This window comes from Centroberyx affinis, unplaced genomic scaffold (genome assembly GCF_046629955.1).
Source record: "Centroberyx affinis isolate AG114_WGS23_722 - 3 ecotype Tasmania unplaced genomic scaffold, CSIRO-AGI_Caff_v1 ptg000127l_1, whole genome shotgun sequence".
NCBI lineage: Eukaryota > Metazoa > Chordata > Actinopteri > Beryciformes > Berycidae > Centroberyx > Centroberyx affinis.
This window is the reverse complement of record NW_027278828.1, coordinates 486,184-511,792: the sequence shown is the minus strand read 5'-3', so window position 1 is coordinate 511,792 and position 25,609 is coordinate 486,184. Positions and strand designations below refer to the sequence as shown.

The window sequence follows — 25,609 nt, the reverse complement described above, 5'->3', positions numbered from 1 at the left end:
CACTGCCTCTCGCTGGGACTGTTGCCCATCTGCATTGGCCAAAAAAATAATTGCCAAGTGTATCACCGCCATTTAGCTTCTCATTTCAAATGGCACCATCTACTGGGTAGAGGAGGGACCAACTGATGGACAAAAAAGAGGAAAAAGAGGACAGATACAGAACCAGGACGAGGAAAAGAGGGGGAGAGAAATGATTTATTTTCTTAGAACTGAGCCAGGCCAAACTGTATTGCAGTGTATTACACCCACCAGAGCTGAGAGAACCGTGGAAAATGATGATCCTTGTTAATAAAAAAAAAAAACATTGGGATGAGAACAGCAGGGTTTAGATTGATGAAACTGAGAGGGAGGTCTAGTATATTTTTATCTCTTTGCCTCTACTTCCGTCTTTCTCTCGCTATCTTTCTTTCAGCTTGTCCAAATTAATTTCTTCTGTTCTTCTTTTTCTGTCACCGTCTGAACAGCCTGTCTTCTTTCATCTCTTTCCTCCTCCTTCCTCTCTAGCTCTCTCTGTCTCTCCACCAGTAGATGGCAGCCTATATTAAGAAGGGGGCACAACCTCCCTTCCCCATCATCCCATACAGATAGACAGACAGGCAGACACACTCTCACACACAAGCACAGAGCACCATCCAACCCTCTTTCCCATGATGTCATACCCAGCAGCCAGCATGGGAATATCTGTCACATCCAATTAGTTTGCTGCTGCCTCCCAGCTGGATGTATGTGTGTGTGTATGTGTGTGTTTGTGTGCCAGTGTGTGAGAGTTGTTGCTGTATCCATGGTGTTAGAACAGTTGGCTACAGGCTGGTCATGGCTGTCAAAGTGTGATATTTGACAGAATTTTTAGAATATGAATAAGCTTTCTTAATTTCTCGCTCTCTCGTTCACATATACTTGCAAACACAAACACACCAGGAGATAAGGAAATCTACTTAGATTTCTAGTTTAGTCTGTGTGCTCCACTGCTCCACAGTTGAATTGCAAGCAAATTCACAATATTTTGCTTGCACTTTGTGTGTGTGTGAGTTCTTCTATAGCAGCATCCCAGTTTGTGTATACCGTGTGGATTGTTTGCGGTGCCGGTGAATGTCTCCTTGTCCCTGTCTTTTTAAAGCAGCGTCTTCTTCCCCAGGTAAAGACAGAGACAGAAGGAGAGGGAAGGGGAGAGGAGGAAGTTTCAGGATGCCCAACAGAAGAACACCACCTTCCAACCCCCTGCCTCTTCCTCCTCCTCCCCCTCCTCCGCCCCCTCCCCCCCGGCCTCCTTGGTCACGCCGCAAATCCAAGTCCCCTTCGTCCCGCTCCAACCGCACAACACCCAACCGAGCCTTGGATCTGGACAAAATCGGAGCTGTCTCCGACTCAGAAGATGCCAGGAAACCCCGCAGAGGATCCCGAGATTTGCGGGGCTCCCAGGGTTCAGAGCTGGACAGGAAGTGGGAGGGTGTGGCCTTGGAACTGCGTTGCCGTGGCGGCAGGATGAGGTCGGCGGTGTACCAGACATCGGACGTGCCCTCCATGGTCACGGCAAAGGGACAGTTGGAGCAGGGTGAGGGTCAGGGTCAGGTCAAAGGTCAGGTTGACCGGAGTAAATTTAAGGCAACCTTTGTTTGAGAAAATCCTTAGCTCACCTAGAGACTCGTCTACCTGTCTCTGCCTTCTCTGACCAGACTGATGATCTCTGGAGCAATTCAGACATTTTCAGGGTTTCAAGTTTAGACCCAACATCAAGGACATCTTTAGCTGTTCCCTGGACCACCTGCCCAGGGCTCCTATTAGAGGACGACAGGCTGGTTTATCAAGCCTACTTGATTGAACTAATTGCATTCAGTGTCCGATTCTTTCTCAACACTCACACCTCCTTTCAGGATACCTGTTAATCATCTTCATGCCTGTCCTGCCCAAACAGGAGAATCACTCTAACTCCAATACTGCAGTTCTTTTGTTCTGTACTTGGATATAAATGTGTAACTATATTAGTTACAGCTAAAGTCTAGCTTGAAAACAACCCCCTAACAAGGAATCCTCAGCTGTCTGCTTCTCTTCAGGACAATCCACTGACACAAAGGTCTATGAGAGAGACAAGTATTACTGAGAGAGAGAGATAGTATCAGCCTACTCTTGTCAATTGTAAACCCTCTGGTATTCCCCTTTGCCCTCACTTGTTTCTTCGCTCATCCAATGTAGTTTTAACAGGTGTCATTACTAAAACAATTTATAAATATTTGATTAAAATCTCCTGAATAATGTAGATCTCTACTTTTGTGACACGGTCATGGGATTATTCATATTAATATAATAAATTATTTTCTTGAATAGAAATCTTGTATATTCATTTATTTATTATTGGGGCAATTTGCTAATTTTAGATGTCTCGATGGGCTTTGTCTCCGGCCAGCATTTGCGATGAAATTGAATTTACTACAGATAATGACAGCAAGGCTCCACTGATCAGAAATAAGCCGACATGAATCCCCGTCTAAGACCAGACTGCGTGCCAATTTGGTGAGTTAAATGAAAGGTACGCATGTTATGTAAGTTTAATTGAATTAGCTCCACTGTAAACAATCACCACTTGACGCAGGCTGACAACTGTACTAACTTGGCAGAACCCACGGTGGGTGGCGGGTCTCATTCCCCGCCTCGGCGGCCTGATTGTCGGGGAGGGAGTCCAGTCTGAGTCCGCCCTGCCGGCGGGCCTGCGCTGTTAGAGGCTATTTTCAAAGTGACCCCCTCTCGAGGGATTGGGGGAGGCGGCGCACAAGTGAGTGCGCAACACACACACACACACACACACACACACACACACACACACACACACACACACACACACACAGCTGCTCGGAACCATGACAGAAGATGACGGATACAGTTGTCGCGGAGGGACAAGTCAAGTTTAGAGATGGAAAAAAGGTGAATTCCAGTCATTCCTGTTCATTTTCAACGTTTCTTAAAGTGTGTTTCCACACCTTAGCGCCAACCAAAAGAATAGACTCGGTTATTTATTGTTTTCCAAACTTCTCCACAGTGGAAGACTCGGTGGGTCGTGCTTCGGAAGCCCTCTCCGGTCGCAGGTATGTGGCAAACCGCTTCTATTTTTATAACAAACTCTTTACTCCTAATCAACATTGGCACTCTTTCACAGTGATACAAAGACTAGTTTAGGCTGTTAATTATGTTGCATTACTCACCCGTATCATTCAATACTCATCCCAGCTGATTTTCAGGAATTAAACTAATCACAACCTAACTTGTCAATTGGACCCTTGGCTAAGCGCCACTGGAGCGCATAGCGCAACGATCACATATCCATGTTAACGCGTGGGGATATTGCGCAATAGCCTACTTCAGCAGGGTTTGATTTAAGGTTATTTACGCTGTTCTGACTTTGCCTCCCAACTAAAAACATAAGCCGTGACATTGATTTAGTTACACAGATGAGTGCAGCCAGGGCAGAAAAAGAGCGCGCGTGTCTTAGAAATGGAATTGAGTTTCACTTGAGATGCTGTAAGCAAAGACATTGAGTCCCTCAGTAGCATACATAAGCAAAGGCAAGCTGGACCATATCCTTGAGGAAATTGCTTTGCATGGTGGGAATGCTGTAGTTACTCTGGTGTGTGTGTGTGTGTGTGTGTGTGTGTGTGTGTGTGTGTGTCTCTCTCTTGAGTTTATCTTCAGCTGTGCCAATGGATTGTTTTAGGGTTTGTTATGACAGCTGTGCCACTATGGACATAGCCTACATACACACACACACACACACACACACACACACACACACACACACAGCACACACAGCACACACACAGCACACAGAGGGGAATTAGAAAAAAACTGACACTTTCTATTTTACCTTCTATTGTCATCATTAATCACAGAACTTGTTTTTAAGCCTGCATGTCTGTCCTCTCCCTGTCTCAGACTGTCTGTCTCTGCTGGTGTACAAGGAGAAGAAGAAAGGGAAGGAGAAAGGCCGCGGCCACAAGGAGAGGCTCAATGTAACACTAGAGGTACATTCAGTTCTGTAGTAGACCACAAGGTTGCTGGTTCTAATCTGAAGCCTGGTCACTCGGTCCAGGGGAACTGGACTGGTGATGGATTATTAAACCTCTTTAGTGTTAACTGAAGGGTTTACTGGTCGCATCCCTTATATTATTTTCCACTACTGTTATGGAACTGCTGTGACATGTAAACCTCGCTACGCCTCAATTGAATTTTTATTTTTTTATTTAAAAATGTTAGAGTTTTATATTGACAAGCACCACTGATCTATTCTATTCCAGGCTATATTATTCATTAAAGTGGTAGGCTACTCATCAACTTTGTACATAGGAGGCCCTAAATGGCAGCGAGAGGTAACTGCTTGACAATTTCAATTTCAGAACTTCAAACTGCTGCCTGAGGAAGAGCGCCAAGCTTGAAACACGTTGCAACTGAGTAGCTGCTTAAACCAAGCCCATATTTGTGTTCATTTATTGCTTTGAAGTGCTTGTATTTTTTCAGCACTATTTATAGCAAATAAACTGTTTGTTTCCCACCTTTTCTATTTTAGAACTTCAAAACTCAAAAGCAAGTCTGTGATGCTTTGTACCGAACGATACCAAAGGGATGAAAGAGGCAAATGATCTAACGCTGGTGAATCCATATTTCTCAGGCTGGAGTGTTCAGTTCAGGAGAGTTTGTATTTTGCTCTTAAGCTTCGATTTGTCACTTCTTTAGGCAGAGAAGTGTCTGTACCTGACACCAGAATTTAATTTGGGCAAATAGGGCAAACCTTTGAGATTGGGGCTGAACTGATAATAGAAATCAATAGAATAGAATAGAATAGTAATACAATATGTCTCAGTGGAATGTCTTCTGCTCTGCTCTGCCAGGGGATCTGCGGTGTGGAGCCGGGGCCGGGGTATGACGGGGTCGCCTACACCCTCTCCATCCTCTGCCTGGGACACACTCTGGTCCTGGGCTTCCAAAGCCGAGAGGCCCTGCTGGCCTGGGACGCCCGTCTCCGATACAGCCTGGGAGAAGGTCAGTGGTTCGGTGGGTGTGGGTGGGACTGGGTAAACTAGGTAAGATACAACCAGGCGTTCATGTTTGTTCAAAGTGTGTGTGAGTGTGCAGTGTTGAGTAGCTGTGGGAGGAGGTGAGGCTGTGTGGGGTTGGGTTTTGGGTGCTGAAGGGGAAGGCTGATTTACTAACCTGCACTTGGTGAAGTAATATTTTGATTGAGATCTCTTAGCAAGCTTTAGGTGCTGTGCTGGGGATTCGTTCCCTAGTTATCACATGTACAAAGTTCTGTTAGTTTGTCTTTAGCGGGTTTGTCTTTGTACAATGTAACCTAAAAGTTTCAAGATCGCAGTTACAAGTATGGTGATGAATTCTCTTGGACAAAGCCATATTTCATCACAGCATGCCACCTCCTCAAATACTCTGCAGTCCATTGTTGCTGTTGAGCATTCACCAACAGAACATAGCCCAGCATGCATAATTCACACTCATACAGTACTTCCTCATTATCAGATCCACACATAATGAATCTCCAATTTCACAGGCTCTTAAATTTAAAGGGACATTAAGTATTCCCTGACCACAATCAACCTCTATGGGCAACCAGTAGGAGTTGCAACATCATCGGCTTGCCTCACCCCTCTGAGCCCCTTAAGTTATGGTGTCCCGTAATTGACACAAACAATAAAGCCACATTTTCACAATAGAGACAAGTAAGCTAGCTAATTAGAGCAGAGATCCAACAGAAACGTCCTGTGAAGATGTGATATATCACAATGCAAAATAGTGTAGTTATAAAACTGCTTTGTCATTTGCGTTTTCTGGTCACTCGGTCATTACATCTCAGCATCTGGCAAAGTAACCGTTGAGTCGTTGGTATTGATCAACAAGTCTATCAGTTCCCCGCAGATATATTAGGGTAATTTTGTGCAATGGGGCAGTAAAAATCGTACTAATTGCCCCTTAAAAAGTACGTTTGTAGCATGGTGTTGGGTTCTCTGTTGGCTTTCACATGGTTTAACGAGAAAGCCTTGTTCATGTAAAATATCTAGTTGAAAGTGGCCACATTCATGTAAGAATATCCTTAATCCTTTGTGCTGTGGTTGGCTGCAAGGTATGTGTGTGTAACTGTTGGAGTGTGGAGCAGGGTGTTGCTGAATAGGAGCGTGCTCAGTCGACTTTGACTGGAAAAATAAAGGTTAAGAAAAAGCCAATGGAGGTCAGTGTCTAATGGGGATCAGAGAGATGGCAGGTGGAGCTACACAGACAGACATTACATATTGGCCTTTGTCCACCTGTCTTAATCCACTGTGTCCGCTCATCCACAACTTTCTTTTCAGTGCAGAGTAGGTAGTGGAGGGAAAAGAAGAGAGGGGTGTATACAAAGAAAGTTCACATGGAGGAAAATGCCATCCAAGGGAATTAAACCCCACTTTATATGGGATAAACTTGTATATCACTTCGTCAGTTATTTGCTAAGGGGACTGTGCCAGATAGTCCCGCCCTTACACAAGTTATGAACTTTCATTAATATTTTTTACGAGTGTAACACAGTGTTCTTTAATGCCATCTTTCCAAACGTGACTTCTAAGAACTACCATAACTCTCGGGTCCTTTTTATTTTACTGTTATTACCCCCTCCTGCAGTTACCCTTTAGAGGCTTCCCCTACACAATGTGAGGAGTTTGCAATTTTTTTTTCACCATAAAGGTGGAAGATTTAAGGTTGAATATTCCACCCCCTGTCATTGAGACGCTTTGAGCCCATTTTATTTGAATTCCTGGAGGAGACGATCTTCCACATGAAGCCTCTTGATATTGTACCAAATAAACTGTTCAAAGAATTTTTTAACACTGTGGTGCCCAGCATTTTATTTACTGTTAACAGCTCTCTCCAATCCAGTTTTAAGTATGCGGTGGTTTAACCCCTATTTAAGAAACCAAACTTGGACCTCACAATTTTAAATAATTTTAGACATATTTCCAAACTCTTTTCTTTTTCTCTGAAGTTGTTGAGAAAATGACTTTCTCTCAAATAATATCTTTGTTGAATTTTAATAACATATTTGTTAGACCGCTTCGTAGCATTGAAACTGCTCTCCTGAAGGTTACAAATGACCTTTTAACAACTGATTCAGGGGATTGTGCAAATTCTAATTCGCCTAGACCTCAGTGAAGCATTTGATACAATTGATCACGTAACTCTACTTGACTGCCTTAAACACTGGGTGGCCATTTTGGATAGACCACTAGACTGGTTCTAGAGACACAGACCTTGGCTTTGAAAAGTATCATCTGCAGATTGATGGCAAATTGCAACCAACAGAGCTTAAAGGACTGTTTAATCATCATTATCGCCGCCATAAATCACACTGTATGCGTGTGTATGTGTGTTCATGCGTTTGTGTGTGATATGCTCTGTTGGTTTGTTTGTATTTTCCGTCTCATTTGTTGTGTGATTGATACTGGTCTATGATCAGTGATGCTTCAGTTGTCTTTAAGTCATTAGCAATAGTTAATGAGCATGTGGAACGCGCACGCACACACACCACACACACCACACATATACACACAAACACACACACACACACGCACTTGATATGACACATTTTCATCGATTGAAGGCACAAACTTTTACCAAACCTTCCAGGTTCTCTCACTGACTTTCTCCATCTCTCTGTCTCTCTCTCTCCCTCTAGTCCACAGGTTCAGTGTCAACATCCAACCAGGTACCAAACTGGAGAGTGGCCCCGCCTCCCTCCACCTGTGCAACAACCTATTGGTCCTCACCAGGGACCTCCCGCCGGCTGTCACTGGTCACTGGAAGTTGTCGGAGCTGCGTCGCTATGGTGCCGTGCCCAACGGCTTTGTGTTCGAGGGCGGCACTCGCTGCGGATACTGTGAGTAGTGGGAGTATTGGAGCGGATATTCAACAACTTTCTCCTGTGTGCTTTCCTTTGTTCCAAATGAAATAAAATCTGGTTATTCACATAGGGTGTGAAATTAACACCAGCCATGAGCCAAACGGTGGCTCCTTTTGGCTGTAGTTGGTCAGTTTGTCTATTCTACCAGATGGCTAATCTGGCAGGTAACCAACCGTCACTTGGAGGTTTTATGATTCACCAGCCACTGTGGCCTGTAAACAAGAAGGAAGTTCCTTGCCCGTGTTTCACATCTCTAATATTCTCCTCTGAGGACTTCACTTCAGCCAAACACCTCATTGGTTTGGCTCAGTTGTGACCACTAACTATGATATTGCTTCATCCATGCGATATACTGTAACATAAACTTATAAATTCCACTTTATTTGTGAGTCTCCCTCAGATAGATTCTCCTTTTCTTTCCCTATTGTTCTCTCCTGCTTGCTAGTTAATAGATCTGTCACTTAACACGTACAGACTAATATAAAAACCTCTGTGTTTTATTGCTGGTGTTCAGGGACTAACTTTAGATGGTAGCCATGTGATAAATGACTTTGTATGTATGAACCCACCACACTGTACCTATGAAATAATTGTGTGTGTGTGTGTGTGTGTGTGTATGTGTGTGCGTATCTGTGTGTGTGCCTGTGCCAGGGTCTAGCTATCCTCTGAATGTCCAGTTGATGTGGGCTTGTATGCAAAGAATGAGAGGCAGTTTTATGTTTTTGGGTGGGGATGTTTGTGTGTGTGTGTGTGTGTGTGTGTGTGTGTGTGTGTGTGTGTGTGTTCATGTCATGTATGCATGAGAAGGAAAGTGTCAGGGGGGAGGAGGTGAACTCTCACTCATCTAGCTAACTAGCCTGCATGCTGTGTTCCTGACCTTACTGAGTGCTTTAAAGTCTGGCAGAGTATGACAACTTGTTTGCTAACTCATTAAGCTTGAAACATAACTAATTATTATTTTCAGTTTAGTTTCTCTTTGTTTTGTGTGTGTTCATATACTGTATGTTTGACACACATAGACATAGACTAGGTGTGCTTTTGACAGTGCTCTTACATGGCCAGATTCTCTCTTCACTTTATTTTGTATTGTTTTGGAGCAATGACAGTGTTGGGAGAAAGTTTCTTTGTGTTCATATGCATGGTCCGTTTGTGTCTGGTTGCATGTATGTTTTGTGTACGTCTGTGTGTGTGTGTGTGTGCGTGTGTGTGTGTGTGTGTGTGTGTGTGTGTGCATCAGCCATCGACAAGCAGACTTGTGGCTCCTACAGGAATAACTGTGAGGTCCGGAGGGTCTGGTTTCACTGTTCTGATGACCAACAGCTATAAATACCAGCCTCCCCTCTGCTGGTCACTCAGCCAATCACGTCGCCTCCGGCAGCTACACGGCCTATCGCAGTCTTCTCCTTGACCTCATCTGCATATTACCCAGAAGCCTAGGGTTAGGGTTAGTAGAGAGTGGCATACTTGGCATGGCTTGAGAAAGAGAAAGAGTGACAGAAGGAGAGAGATGTGAGAGTCACATCGGCAAGTGACATGCCTTACATGCGTGTAAGGTAAAGCATGAGTATTACCTTACGTTTTTACATGTATGTGTACTTGCGTTGGACACGTAGGCCCACATATTCTGTGAGACATGCCAGTCCTCCGCCACAACACACCTTGTCTGCTACTCCATATTTTATGAACAGAAGGAGTGCCGTTTCAACCAGAACAGACTTTCTTCTTGGCATTTACAGAACTGTGGTTCTCTGTCTTATTAAAGAACTCTTTGCTCTCTCAGTTCCCTGATTTCCTTGTCTGAGGCTTTTTTTTATGGCCTAGAAAATCAGTGCGCGGTTTCCTCTGTCGTCTGATGTTGTTGTATAAATATATTACACCCTTGACCGACACAGCTCTCCACCCAGGCGCACTCTGAAAGCCAGCTGCACCTAGGAAGATATGATTTCTGGCTGCAGACTTGAACACTGACACCAGGGTGACAGCCTTTTTTCTGTCGTGCACACTCACACGCTCACTCACATACACAACCACATACACACCCTGGCAGCCAACCAACCAGTCTTATGGTATAGTGGCCAATCTTGCTGTGTTAAGCCGGTGCTAGGCTATAATCAGTTGAGCTGGGGCCTTGATGGATGTCTGTTGGACCAAGGCCTTTGGCTGGTTTTGGACAGTTTCACACACACACAAACACACACACACACATGGAAGCACACTTGCTCATACGCACTAAAGAAAAGTATAGTACATGCATGTCTGTACTTGTGTATAATAGTGTGAATCAGTCAGTGTCCCGGTGCTGGGCCAACGTGATAATGAGCTGAGGCCAGACTGTACTGTAATCGATGATGTTTGGAGCGGGTCCCACGTCTTAGCAGGACGGATGCTCTCTGGCTTATCAGGTCCGCACATCTTCATGTGACCCTGTAATACATACACACTCACACACGCACACACACACACAAATAGGTCTGCAGTGTGGGCATGCACCTACGGCAATAAATGGCCATCTCCAGAGTTTGGATAGCCTTCAAGCCTTGTGATGTGGGTAAAAGCAATTTAAAGCTGACATCCCCTGTCCGCAAACTTTCCATGCCCCCACCACACACACACACACACACTCAGACACACACACACACACACACATACGCTCACACACACCTCATCCAGCCACCCTGTTACCTTCCCTTCTTCTTCGTCCTTAGGTTGTTCCAGAAAGCAGAGGAATTTAGTAGTGAACTGAATATGTTGCACATACATACTGTAGGCTGTGTACACATAATGGTGTATATGGGAGTATAAGTGTGTTTGTACATGTCATTGAGTATTATGCAGCACTTGTTTTCTCAGACAGGGTGTAAGAGTAAGAGAATCCGAAGCAGAGTGGTTAACACCGTAGATTTGTATGGTATGATGTAATCTGACAGAGGAAAAAGCTGCTGTATTCAGTATTCAACATAAAGCATCCCTTTACTAGTTATTCAGTGATAAAGAACGTGATCTGTCTCTCTCAAGATGAGCTCTCATGCAGAGAGGCCAATGGGGAGGGAAATTAATGAAGACTGGGGCAAAAAGGGCCCCGAATGTTCATAACATAACCCTAAAAATGGGAATATGAGTGCGAAAAATGCCCTTGGAAAAAATTATAGAAAATGGAAAAGAAGTAAAGCTTATTTCATATCAACAGATCCTCATAATTCTCACACTAATGCTGGAATGTGTCTCTTTTTAAAATGGTTTTTGATGAAATTGCCCCATAAAGGCTGAAAAAAATGCTCCAAAAGATGTTGCTCTGGGTAAAAAGCCGCCTGAGGCCAACAATGACGTTTTTTAGTTATCTGTCAAGTGAGATAAAAAGAAAGAGAGATGAAAAGGTCCTCTTTTTTTTGTCATATAGCTGTAACTGCACAAAACAGTGAGTAGAGCGTTGAGACTGAGGATCTACTGCAATTCTGTTCAAGGTGCATCATACTGTACATCAAATCTCATCTGTATAATTAGTCGGCCTTGTCAATTTATCAAACGCCCTTCAATCTTTTCAGTCGTTCAGATTAGTCACCTGGAGATGCAGTTGTAGATTACAAATTCTGGGTCTCATACACTTATCAATTATCAATTGGGCTTATATTTTCATACTTGAAACTCTGTTCCAATTGTGAAAAACTGACTGAGCTAATGAAAGGCAAGTCAAGCATTTCCACTGACTCTAGAAAATACACAGTGGCAGATGAAGCTCATAGACTTCCATTATATTTATAGCTCAGTGATAATTCAAGCGAGGAACTCTTTTCCACTTTTCAATCGTTCAGCTGGGAGACCTAAATAGTGCTCTGAAAGCATACTTTAATAGCGCTGAAAGCATACTTTATAAGCACTTTTTTTGCACTCAAGCGCACATTTTAGCGAGGAAAATAGCTCTCTAGTTTGATAGATGAAACAGAGGTGATGAAATGGCCAAACCTGCTACCTGCTTGTACAGCACACATATTATTTGCTGTATTGCTTTAAGATGAATTTAAAAAAATGGCAATAATATCGCTATTGTCTCATAAATATTAATTTATTGTATCGTAAATTTCTAAGTTAGGTCAAACAACTTAAAGTAAAAATTTTAATAAAACAACACAGCAGTTTTATAAATCTCTTTCTTAGATATTACTAACCCATAAAACACCGCTGACTGGCGTTACTCAGGACTGACTCAGATGTTATCGTTCCAAATTTTTCTTTCTACTGTGTTCTGCTCCTACTTTCTCAGCTGTTTTGCTCTATTATTTGCAGCTAAGCCAATTTCATAAGCAACATTTTTTTCACCAAAAGCCTGAGTAAGGTCTTATTTCATGGCTGTCTTTCCAATGTCTCCGTGATGTGAGTTCTTAATGTTTCATGACTTTTTTGCTTGTCTTGTGTTTTCTTTTCATACTCCTGCCTCTGTGTGGGCTTTGCAGAAGGGTGGGGGTTGGATTGGTAGATATTTTATGTAACCTTTACAAAAAAAGGGTTGCTGCTTGCTCGCAGAATGGCCTTACCTTGGCTTACCTCATGGCTAAGGACAAGATTTCTTCACAACAGCCTTTTGAACTTCAATCTGAATGCTGTTTGGCCTTGCTCAATTTGTTTTCACTCTCTTTTTCAGCATTCACTTCATGGTAATCCTTACTCACCACTGCCTTACAACACAATATTTACTTCCTCACGTAATCATTTCTTAACTTTTTGGTGTTTCTTTTCTCACCTCTTCTTTCCCTCACTGGCACCTCCCAACCTCATCCTCTTTTTCTATTTATCCCTCGATTATTTCTCTCTGTCAGTCATCTCTGTCACTGATCGTGCTCTGTCTCTCTGTCTTTATCTGTTTTGTCTGTTTCTCTCTCCATCCGTTCCTCCAGGGGCCGGTGTCTTCTTCTTGTCCTGTTCAGAAGGAGAGCAGATCAGTTTCCTCTTCGACTGCATCGTCAGAGGCATCTGCCCCAGCAGGGCCCCGCATGGCCTCCGACCCGCCCTGCCAGGTGTGAACACACACACACACACACACACACACACACACACATGCAGGCACACAAAAAACATGCGCACATGCACACACATATACACAAAAGTGCACACAGAATCACACAAGAATTACCCATAAACAAAAATCCATCAAAGAGCTATGTGACTTTGTGACTTTTCATTATAAAGGTTTACTGGGTGTTTGGTGTGCGTGTTCAGTGAGTATTTGTGTCGGGCGCCAGTCCAGGGGAAACAGCACATGCTTAAAACCCCCAGGGGTCACTGTATGGATTAAGGGGTCATGCCTTTGTGCGTGATTTGTATGACATTGTACCTTACTGCTAACTTCACTGGCATTTCCAAGACAGCACATATGGAGACAGAGGACATAGTGACAGTGGGAAAGAGAACAGTTATATACAGTAAGACACATACTTAGGATCTGACAACTTTATAATACTCCTGTACAGACAGAGAAACATGCCCACCACCAGGGTGAGAATGTGCTCATACATGCATATATATATATATATATATATATATATATATACACACAGTATATATATGCTCAAATGTCTTCAGGGTCTGTGTTTGGTTGTTGACACATGCACTAAGTGAAATTGTTGAAGCTAAACTTTGGCAATGCATCCTATTAATTAGATGGGGAATGACAGCAAACATGGACAAAATCTACAGCTTCAACTTCTTCCAGTCCATTTCTTCTCCCATTTCTTCATGCTTAACAGCTGATTATATGATATGATTATTTGATGATGAGGTCTTAAATTCTCCATTTCAACCATTAGTGATGATGGCCAATATCAAACTGCGCTTTAGACTTTGTCACCCTTTAAAGTATAATTCTGGCCATTTTTGACCTGGACCATATTTTCCTATCTTTCCCCATCATACCAATTGATTTTGACCAAATTGCTTCTCTATAGAGCTACTTCCTTGCTTTCCAAGGTGTGCGATTCTCCAATACAGTTCTATAGGGATAATGAACACTCCAAAAATCAACCCCAAAAGCAGAGAAAACTTGTCTTTTTCAACATACTGATTGCTCGCTCTGTAATGAGACATACTGGTAAAAAGATGTAAATGAAAATGATCTTAAGTCAGGCCTTTCTTGTACAGTTTTGATGCTACCTTGGCCACTGCTTTAGCATGTCCTTGTTTACTCTTTGCCAGCAGGCTGCAGCTGTAGTGCAAGTAGCCTAGTGCAAAATAAATATTGAAAGTTGTCAGGACATGGATAAACTGCTATATACATGTCTTATTGCAGAGACATGTACATAACTCTGTAGTGAAGTAGTTGATGAGATATGCCTCAGAATCGATCAGTGTGATGGGAAAACATGAGAAAATAGGAATCAAGGTCCAAAGTGGCGTTATGGAGTTATGATTTAAGTTCCCTGTGTATTTTATCATCTTGTCAGCCAGCCTACGTCATTCTGCCTGTTTTAACCCCGAGACATTCAGTGCTGCAAAGAAGCTATAATTAGCACAGACTAGCAACGTTAGCAAACGTTAGCCGACACCTCACATAGCATAGTGAAGAAGCTTGGCATCTGCGGGTGTTAGCGGTTAGCATTAGCTGGTATAGGCCAGAGACAGAGATACAGGGGTTAGGTTGTTGACACCCATACACACAAACACCCTGACCCACCGCAACACACACACACACGCACGCACGCACGCACACACACACACACACACACACACACACACACACACACCTCAGACGCCAGGCCTCCCCCCTCACACCTACACGCCTCTATGTATATATAGCAAGGCATTAGGTGTGTGAATTGGCAGGGTTTTACACTAAATTGTGGATCCAACACAGATATCCAACAGATAGTTAAGGTGCCTATAACTTTGTCTTGGAGATGTTAAATTTACAAGCAGGCAGACCGGTTGGACATCTGTCATGCTAAAACATGGCAGTCATCTTAAATAGAAGGCAGATATAGAATAATAAATAGAATAAAAATAAATAATAAATAAATAAAATCATAAATAATAATAAAAACATGTTTTTGTGACATGAATTTATGATATTGTTGTTTCTCTAAAAGACCTTCTTATCCATTAAAATCCCCTTTCATACATGTAACCTTTTCCATAGAAGTCAAATGTGAATGAAAGCCAGACTCAAATTCCAGAAAATTGACATTATAGATATTCTAAGAATCTGATATGATTAATTGAACTTATTTTTGTTTCACTATATGTTTTTGGTTATCATGGATATTCAGTTAATTGATCAGTTTGTACATATATATATATATTATATATATATATATATTTGTATATCTGAAGTTTGGTCAAGAGAGGTTCTACTCTTTGTAAATTAGTTAAGTTAACCAATTTTTGACCTCCTATGAGCCTAGATAAGAAAGCGGAAATAATAGCCCTTTATCACAAGCATGTCTCAAAGGGCTTTACATACTATACCATATACACTCACAGGCAATTTAGAGTCTTCAGTGTACCTGACATGCACATCTTTGGACTGTAGGAGGAAACCCCCAAGAAACATGCAAACTCCACACAGAAATGATTGTTTATGACATAAACAACCCAATCCCTCAGCTGCATTGTATAGCCTCTAGGATCAACATTGTTTTATCTCTGTGGGGATGGAAGTCTTTGCTACAGTAACTGTGTAAGTTATTATATTGCGTTCCATAGGGAGGCGTAATGCTCTCTCATTCTCCGCACATACTATCTTGTTCATCTTGAAAATGAATCCACACTATAAGATTTTATTAAACTCGTGCCCAGAGGAAAGCATATTGAGCTTGGTGTGAGTTGGCAATATGAAATGTAATCACAAGACAAAGAGGTATAGCATCAAATCCTCACATTGCTCTCAATAGCGCCAAGGTACTCACTTCTGAGCCTCACTATTAAACTTTACTTAAGTTTGATCTGAAATGAGACAAGATTAATCATTTGGGCAACAGTTGATTCAGGACAGTGCAATTAAAAAAAAAAGTGCAATTAACATGCAATTAATGTGCTATCCTACCAATTATCAGTGCATCATTTACTCAATGATTCAGCTGAAGTGATGGACAGGTAAAATTGTGTGTGTGTGTGTGTGTGTGTGTGTATTTGTGTCCACAATGGTGTGCATGTGTGAGCGTGTATATGTGCATTCTGCATGCTTACACATCCTAAGGTCTTATGATGCTGTCATTATAGCTGATCCACAGGATGAACCAGGATCCTCTCCCCTGCTGTGTGTGTGTGTGTGTGTGTGTGTGTGTGTGTGTGTGTGTGTGTGTGTGTGTGCGTGTGTTTGTTTGTGTGTATATATGTACAGCAGATCCCAGTGATAACCCATCCTCATCAGAGGAACGGATCAGCCTGGAAGCATCAGAGCTGGAGAAGAGACTCAGCATGCTGTCTCACTGCAGCCGACCGAGCAGCACAGGTACATTAACTGTACTATCAACCACAGTACAGATTATACTATATGTCAATAGCCTGTGTGTAGCATGTAATTCATCAACACTCTGCAATGTAGCGGAGGGATAATATATTTTTCTCCTAGCTGGCTGTGAATGCTCAGTGCATTTGGATGTTAGACGCAGTTTGTCATGCTGCTTTGAGATTTGTAATGAATTGTAAATCCCTGACTCATCATTGTACCTTGTATGCGCGGCCTTGTTGGCCATCTCTGTCCTCACATAGGCTTAGTCACTGGTCTATATTTATAAGGCCGTTCTCGGAATGCTTTCATCGTACTTGTGTGTGTATATTAGTCAGAAATGTGGAGCTCATTATAGTCTGAGGTCCCAGGATTCATTTTTGCTCACTGTCCTCAAAGCTCAGCGTTTGAAGAAAGCCTTAATGATCTCTGCCCCCGCTGCACGAAAAACCCTGCAGAAAGACTTACACCTAAAGTAAACCAAATCAGAAAGGTTTATTGAAAATTGATTTCACAGGGTTGCCAAATAAACATTGTAATAAATTGGAGGGATTTTAAAAACATCTACATATGCATGATATACTTATCGGTTGGTGTAACAGGGTGCATGTATTTGAGTGAATGTGTGTCTCCTTGCAGATTGGTTTATAAATTACTTCATCAATAACCAATAACTGTCTTGCCCTCCCCAGCCTCCACCTACAGTTGCAGCACATCTGTTGCCGGGGACGACCACAGCAGCATTTCCAGCTCTTCCTCCAGCCAATCAGATGCAAGCTATGGCAGCAGACTTCCAATATGGGCAGAGCCAACAACTAGACCGCACCTCTCCACTGAGACGGTGTCAAGCTCTTCCACATTGACCAATTCGGACGACCGGCTTTATGCTGCTGTGATGGGAAGCTCCGTGATTCACCCGTCCTCCAAGCAGCTCCACCCTCGTGGGCTCCACGACAGCGGGCGGCAGAGCTCATTGGACAGTGGGATTGGGATTGCGACAGGCAGCCAATCGTCTTACTCTGGGAGCTTCTCGTCCTATACAGGGAGCCTGGACACGGCCAGTCAGGGCGGAGGGGAGGAGTTTGGCTCCCTGGTCAGCCTACCTGCACCTCCTCCTTCTGCCCCTCCCCCACCTCCTCCACCTCCTCCTTCTTCTCCTCCTCCTCCTCCTCCTCTTTCTCCTCCTCTATCTGTAGTTATCCCAGAGCACAATTCTGCCTCCACCTCCTCCTGCCACTCTAGGCCCGGCTCTAGCGCCTCTAGTGCCAGTTGTAGACACGGCGAGGAATACCAGATCCCCAGCCTGCTCAGACTGCGGTATGACACCCCCAGGAGCCTGCTGCAGAGCCTGTCCCTGAGGGACCCCCCAGCCCAGGGGGGCCCACCTGAACTGGACAAGGACAGGAGGAGCAGTGGGGGTGGTGGTGGTCAGGGACAAGGACTGAGCGACAGTCCCACAGGACCCTCTCTCCAGCGGGTCAGGGCTCAGCGCCAGGCCACGATGCAGCGCTCCCACTCCTGGGGCAGTGAGGCGGTGCCCTCTGTGGACAGTGCGGGGAGGTGCACACCCAGGCCCTCGCTGTTAGCTGGCTGCTCCGTTTGTGGAGGAACACAGGTAGTGGAGGTCTCTCACACTCTTTAGTAGACTATATGCTTTCAATCAATACATCAGTCAACCAATCAATCAACTATGTCGAAAGTAAGGGCTTGTATTGCTGCTCTAATGCATTTGGGTTGGCATGTCCAGTAAGAAATAGCACCTCAGCAGGAGTATATATAAATAACATGAAGGCTAACACCTGATGCATAACACCAGTGAGTCCACTATGTCCAGGGGTTTGATTACATCTTTTATGGGTAATACTTGACATTGATTCTATAATGGTATTAGTAAATGGAAAATATGCTTTTTGCAACATTTTCATTAGATTAGATGAAATTCTAATCGTGCTGGGGAAATTGGGTTAATCACATTAAAATATACAATCTAACAATGTAAATACAAACTAAGCCTTTGCAGCTTTACACTATTATGTAATTGAAGCTCAGGATTAGCTATCACATATTGTCACTCCTTGCACCAATTTTCTCAGCTAATTTGAGACTGAACAGAAATTCTCCACCATCAAGTTTTCTGTGGCAGATTTTTTGTACTAGCATTTACATTAAGGATTGGGCATTAATTAAATGAAACAAAATGTTTGCAAATCATTATGCAAATCACTTACCCCAGCACTTTGTTTGCTCCCACAGAAGCTAATCTTTTCTTAATTCATCTGCTTGCATTTATTAAGCCCTCTGAGTGGAATATTTTTCGTACTAATGCACAGGATCTTATGTAACGATCCCTTGTGCCAATAAGCTAGGGTGAGCATCGAACTTAGGTTTGATGTTAGGGAAGGAGGGAAGGAGGGAAAGGGGGGTGGGGGAGTAGGGGGGTAGGGGGAGGTGAGGGGGTGCAGGTATATCACTGAGGTTACCAAGTGGGCACCTGCTGTGACAAACGTTGTACTGAATTAGCCTTGTGACTCCGCCAGGACACACCGCTGTAAATTCTGGCATCCCAGAGCAAGCCCTCATGTCGTTTTTTTCCCTCTCAATAAGCAACAAAAATCAAGACCTCACCCACATATTTCTACACACATTCTGGAGACACTCTCTCATTCCTGGGGACACGTCTGGCAGTGGCACTCTATTATTCTGTTATGCGATGCTGCCAATCTGATCTTGGGAGAGTTTTACCTTTGAAGAGCATATTGAATAAGATGGTTGAAATGGAACCTGAGCAGTTTCCCTCGATAGGATTCACTCCAAAATGAGACATTCACTATTTGAAAAAAAATGACACCTACTCTGACAAAATAATTGCTGGCATGAAATTATAGGGCATTATGAGCTACTATCAAAGCACACTGCTTGTGGAAATTGAATCATCTGTTCTATCTGTGAAATATTAACTTGAAAATATATACATTTCAGGTAGCATGTTTTCCCTCAATATGGATATATAGTATTTTGGAATGAAACTCTCCAAATATAGGGAAATTCATTCATAAATTGTCTTGCTTATTTGTACTCAGGGACACAGGGGATTGGAGCCTATCCCAGCATGCATTGGGCAGAAGGCAGGGACACACCTTGGACAGGTCACTAGAACATCACAACACAGATAGACAAACACACTCACACTCCATTCACACCTATGGGCAATTCACCTGACATGCATGCAAGGATGGAAGTCACTAATTACAATTACTCTCATTACTGTAATTGAGTAGCTTACGTAGCTAGACTTTTATAGAGAGGAAACTGGAGCATCGCATGTGAACAGTGACAGTGCTGCCCACTGTTCCACCGCGCCACCCAATATACTGAAATAATAATTGAAAAATTAGGTGTGGGATTCCATCCCAAAACCTGTCAAAAAGAGTTGGTGTTGTTTGCTCTTTGATACTTCTGTCTGAAGTCTTGAAAGCCCTCAAAAGACAATTCTTCACATTGTGTCTAATTAATTTTCTGATGGGTTCAGAAAAGTGCTTCCCCTCATACTGTGCAAATTATCATCAGAGCAGGAGAGGAAACAGCATGTCTTGTGATTTCTGACAGCTCGTGTAGGAGTGTGTGTGTGCATGTGTGTGTGTGTGTGTTGGAGAGGGGGCAAAAGAGGAACCGAGAAACTTAATGAGTAGTGATGAAATAGGCAGAAACCCTCGGAGAGGAGAATCCTATGTTGTATGAAACGCAAATGAGTTTTCTTTATTCATCATTCCTAAACTCTTCAGTGTCAGCAGTTGAATGTGACAAAAACTACACACTTTTCATGTCGGGTAATGAGATGATCCCCGATTCCACAACTCTCATTATGTTCAAGCACACAAAGCTAGTATGATTCCTGAAGTTAGAGCATGCAGCGTATTAGCTAGTATACACAGAATGTAGGTGGAGAACAGGGTAAATTGGGACACATGGTTAGAGACTTCTCATGTCTGAGCAAGCCTTCTGTCTGCCACCTCTCTTCAGATGTCGGCTCTGTCCTCTCAGCTCTCTGACACCTTCATTTCTTCCCCTCTAGCCCTCACACTTCCCCTCCAATTCTTTCTTGTGTCCTTATCAATCCATTTCTAAACCTCCCGATTAATGTCTGCTCAAATTTTCTCTCCTCTCAGTCGGTCTATCCATTTCTCGGAAAAAGATACATCTTAGAAAAGCCATTGTTTTCCTCACCGCCATGCAGAAGAGGTTGATTGAGGACTCTTAGTTGTTTTCATTACCTTGACAGCTCATTTCCTCGTCTCGCTGGAATACATTAATGCCATAAAATGAAGCAATGACAGATAATTAACCCGGCCTCAACTCTAACTTCCCTCGTCTCCCCACGCAGTGCAGCCACGGTTTAGACAACTACATCACACCGGAGCAGTGGCGGTCAGCCAGGAGCAGAGGCCTGACACAGGTAAGGCTATTTCAGCCCATTTCAACTTGTTCAGGGATTCGCATAGCGGTAACACAAGAGCCAGCGTGACCAAATTTAGATGGCTTCATTCCAAAAGCATGAAGCCAGCTTATTTCTCAACACAGGTGCAGTAGAGTGGAACAAACTGTCAGACAAAATAATTTACAGCCCTATTCTAGAGTGCCTCAAGAGGTGATGAAGCCTTTGAAATAACCTTTTTGTCGTTTTCATTCTGCAGGTTGCCAACTCTTCACCATCAGGGCTGTCACCTTCTGCCGATACACCAGGTGTGTGTGGGGGTGCATGCATGGGTGTGTATATGTAACTGTGTGCTTGCATGATTCATGTATGTATTATTGTGTCACTGTCACCATGTGAAATTAAGCGAAACAGTATTGATATAAAAAATCATTTAAGAAAATGTTACTGTTCCCAGACACTGTTCTCCAGCTTTGGGAGGAGCAAGACGACAGTGACGGTGTTGTGAGTGGGTTGGTCGGTCCGGAGCGGTCAGAGCCCCCTTTGCTACCCTCCGTCCCCCCGCCTCCACCTAGCATACTGAGCTTGCATAGGCCAACATCAGTCCCTGGTAAGACAACAATCTTACTTCTGATGAGTGCATCATCATGAATCTGAATTTATTTGCCTAATGTTTTCCACATATAAGGAGTTTGTCTTGATGTCTCTCCGTAAAGACGTTTGAGGTCATACTCCTTCTAGATTCCAGGTCATCTTACGACCAGATGGATTTGCCCAAGAGAGGAGACCTCAGACTGGATGAATACAGTATGTTGACACTATTATGATAAACTTTCAGCTGCCATATCGTATCTGCCAAGTCGACACAGCAAAGACTTTGGAACAACAGCAATTTATAGCTGTCTTTTTGAATTTCTGCTTTAGGGACGTTCCGGTTTCCCGATGACGCTCCTACCTCTCTGTCTCTGGACACCAGGCTCCATAGCGACAGCACTGTCAATTATGTTAACATCCCCATCAGCCCCCTGGCGGCTAAAGCTAGCAGGGAACTCCTCTACATGGAGCTGGACCTGCAGGAGCGCGGCACAGCTCCAGTTTCCAGCCCGCCCAATTCTGTGAGAGGTAACACTACAACACTGCAGCTGTGCAGACCCAGTAAGAACACCAAGCCTTAAGTTGGATCTTTGGATCATTTTGGATCTTTGGATTGTTTCTTTACCATTTCCTCCTTTTCCATTTGGCTTCTATGGCCTTTGCATCCCATTTCATCTTCTCCTTAAGTGTACAACTGTCCACCACCCAAATGTAAATTTTTAGCAGCATATCACTCTAGCCTATATGTGCTAAAACACACATCATATGCTTTAAGATTCACGAGGGTTAGTTGTTAAAGGCACATTTCAAGGGAAAGGAAAAAAGAAAACAGAATTGAAATACAGAAAATAGTGTCCTGCTGCTTAGCTGACACTGATGGCTGTTTGGTTTGGCTAAAATTTGAACTATCTGTCTTTCTCTGGCTGCTTCTCCATATAAACACAAGGACCAGCTGGTTACTTGCAGGGTACGGCTAATTTGTTAGCAATGGTACCAGTTTCTCTGTATGCCTGTTCACATTACAAACTTATTCTTAACATTTTACAGTATGTTAAGAAAAGAGACGGACAAATATGTAAAATTTTACAGTGCTATCATCATGACATACTAATAAAAGTTCAGAGCAGATCTCTACATTCGATTAGGTTGATGTAAAAGTAGGTGGTTTGGTTGAGAATTTAATGGGAGGCAATTTGAGTGCCCTGCTAGAGTGTTTGTTTTCCTGCTTACACCTGCCACTCTGTGTATCTATAGGCAGTATTTGAATAAGTACAAGGAAATGGAAATTTGCTCTTTGAAATCTGCATAATTAAGCACATGCAGATCAGTATTCTTAATGAACCCTATCCCTGCTTAATGAATGAGGTGAAATAACTTATCCATAAGCAACACTGATGTATGAACCTAACTACAGTTTCTGCTACTTCAGTGCATTTAATTTATGTGGTGTAATAACATGTATTTTTTTGATTGAGAAAATTAATTATGAAATTATAAAAGCAATTTACAACAGTTTCAGTATATTCAAAAAGTTCAGGTAGGAAATATCAATTTAAGGAGAACATCTTAATTTAAAAATTATTTTGTTTTTTTAATCACACAGATTAAATTAATACTTAAGTGCTGTATTCCAGCACTCACGATGAAGCCAGTCTTGCCAGCCATTATCATTGCTTTAGGATTAAAAACCTCTTCAACTCTGCAGGTCCCATCGATGGGTCCATCATTACAAACACATGTTGCACGGCCAAACTTTGTTCAAACCCACAGAACTTCATTTTAATTTTTAGATTTCAAGGTTTCCAAAGATACCAAATATGTCTTACTGAATTACAGGGAAATGTGTATAAAATGATGCACCAAACATTTATATTTTTTCCATCTGATGTAATAGTACAGTGATTCTCATATCAAGGACCCCTAATTTAGTACACATTAGGGCCACGGACCCCCATTTGATTATTTGATGAATATCTTTATTGTTAGATATGATTTTGTCCAGAACCCCATCACTATCTGTATCGTAGGTAAAGAGATAACAGTGAAACTATGATCAAAATAATCATTCTTCTACATTCTCTAACTTATTGTAAATTAAATGTGAAGGTGAAGTTTAACAATTCATCAATTTGCTGGGGACCCCCTTCAAGGACCCCTGGTGGTCCCTGGACCCCATGTTTAGAACGACTGTAATAGTAGTAGTAGAGAGAGAGAGAGAGAGTAGTAGAGAGAGAGTAGTAGAGAGAGAGAGAGAGAGAGAGAGACAGACAGACAGAGATAAGGACAAAGAGAAAGTTCAACAAAATTCATTCATTGTCTTTATCCACTTGTTCCTATTCGGGATCATGGGGGGTTAGGAGCCTATCCCAGCATGCAGATGAGAGCATAAGAGCATGAGAGAGAGGATAGCCTACTTTACACAGAAGCATCAATTTCCCCCCTTGTTTCTCCCCCCCCCCACCCCCGCCCCATTAATTTCCCAACCAGAAGAGGGCTCCATCAAGTACGCCCACCTTGATATTACGGCCATGGAAGCAGCCCAGAGAGTGGGGGCGGAGCATGCCCAGGGGCGGGAGGACAGACTGACTCAGCTGGAGAGCAGCAGGAGGAGAGCGCCACCCAACTGACCTCCCAACGCCCGCCTCACAGACACTTAAATATATCACATTTCATTGCAGATTCTCTCAACAATCTCTCTGTAAAGCTGAAACGCTCCAATACAGTTGATCATCACACCGAACATTCTCACACCTAAACACACACACACAGTTCTGCCAGTATACAGAAATTACCACAAAACAGTCCATTCCACTAACCAGGCTCCTTCCTGGAAGAAGGGGGAGTCTGGGAAGCCTCTTATGCAGCTGCCAACTTGGAATTAAAAGAAAAATCCACCCTTGTATACTCTTACATCAATCTGTGTTACTTCAGTTAGTGATTTACAGTATTTCCCAGAATTACTTTTGCCCCTTACTCCAAATGCAACATGTCTTGTGGCTGCATTGCATTCTGGTCTATTGCGGCTACTGTCAGTGGAGAAATTGGTATCCCTGCCTCTTCTAAGATGGATTTCTCCCTGTGTGATTGTTGAACATCAGTGCAAAATGCCTCTTTGATTCTGAGGGACTGACACCAAAACCTGATGTTTACCATTGATGTTTTAGATAGCTGAAAAATGTTCTGCTATCAAACACCTTTGAAGCTGCGCTGGAAATATCCTGATGTCATGTCATCTTTGTGTGGCCAGTTATATTGAAAAAGACACCACCAAACAACATAACAGACCCAGGAATGCAAAGTACATTGCCGATAACAGTTTTTTTAGTAGTGTTAAAGTTTTTTATGGTGGATTTTTCTTTGAATAGTGGGGAGATTCACTTCGTTCTGACTGGAGCCTCCTCTGGGTGTGGGTCTATTTATTGATACTGTTCAGCTGTGTCACTCCTCTCACCAAGAGGACACCAACTGCCATTGTTTGAATTTAAATTACTTACCACAGCGTTTGAGTGGAATATCAATGCCGCAATGAGATCAAAATCCTCCCCACTGCACCGACACCTTACAATCAACTGTTGAGAGAGTCCCAGCTCGCTAGGCTATCATTCCACATCAGAGCTTAAGCAATCAGTTGAAATAAGCAACTTAGAGATGCATCTCTGGTACAAATTACATTAATCCAGGCCCATGTGGCCGGGACAGGACATGACTGAGCAATCAGCCAGCCAGAAACATCATTCATCAGAGTAATCAATGTCTCTGCTTCTGCTCTGTGTGAGGACAAGAATGGTTGATGAATGGAAAGTATGAGTTCCCTCTTCTCGCCTCCCTCTTGATATTATCAGGACAAATTGGCCAATATTTGACACTAATATATTTTTATGGTGGCTCTTCCCCACCGGCGTGTTTGAGGATGAGACAAGGAGAAACGACATGAGGATGAGCCAAAGGAAAACTTGGCATTTCACCAAGAACAACCTGTTAATATCTCTAAGACATCAGTGGCAATTCGGACTGATGTCCTCTACATGATAACTTGTAAATAGTGACTGCTTTTATTTATGCCAAGACAATAGGAATGATATGAAACTATATTTTTTAAAATATTACTGTTGTTGTTGACCTTTGTATGCTGTTGCCACTTGTATCTTATTGAATATTAAAGATTGCTGTTATATTTTCAGCTCCCCTGTTTTCAATGCTTCTTACCTGCATCTACAAAGCT

The 25,609-nt window shown here is 42.9% G+C and overlaps 1 protein-coding gene across 1 annotated transcript; it reads left to right on the top strand.

The window, feature by feature from the left end:
• The first annotated feature begins 2,862 nt into the window (after nt 1-2,862).
• Nucleotides 2,863-25,521, top strand: dok7b (docking protein 7b). Its single transcript, XM_071529789.1, has 13 exons — nt 2,863-2,916; nt 3,032-3,077; nt 3,922-4,010; nt 4,875-5,025; nt 7,703-7,903; nt 12,817-12,936; nt 16,257-16,364; nt 17,054-17,976; nt 20,743-20,814; nt 21,265-21,403; nt 21,535-21,600; nt 21,718-21,915; nt 23,875-25,521. The coding sequence occupies exons 1-13, from the start codon at nt 2,863-2,865 to the stop codon at nt 24,012-24,014; spliced, it is 2,307 nt and encodes a 768-aa protein (XP_071385890.1). The 3' UTR covers nt 24,015-25,521.
• The last annotated feature ends 88 nt before the right edge of the window (nt 25,522-25,609 follow it).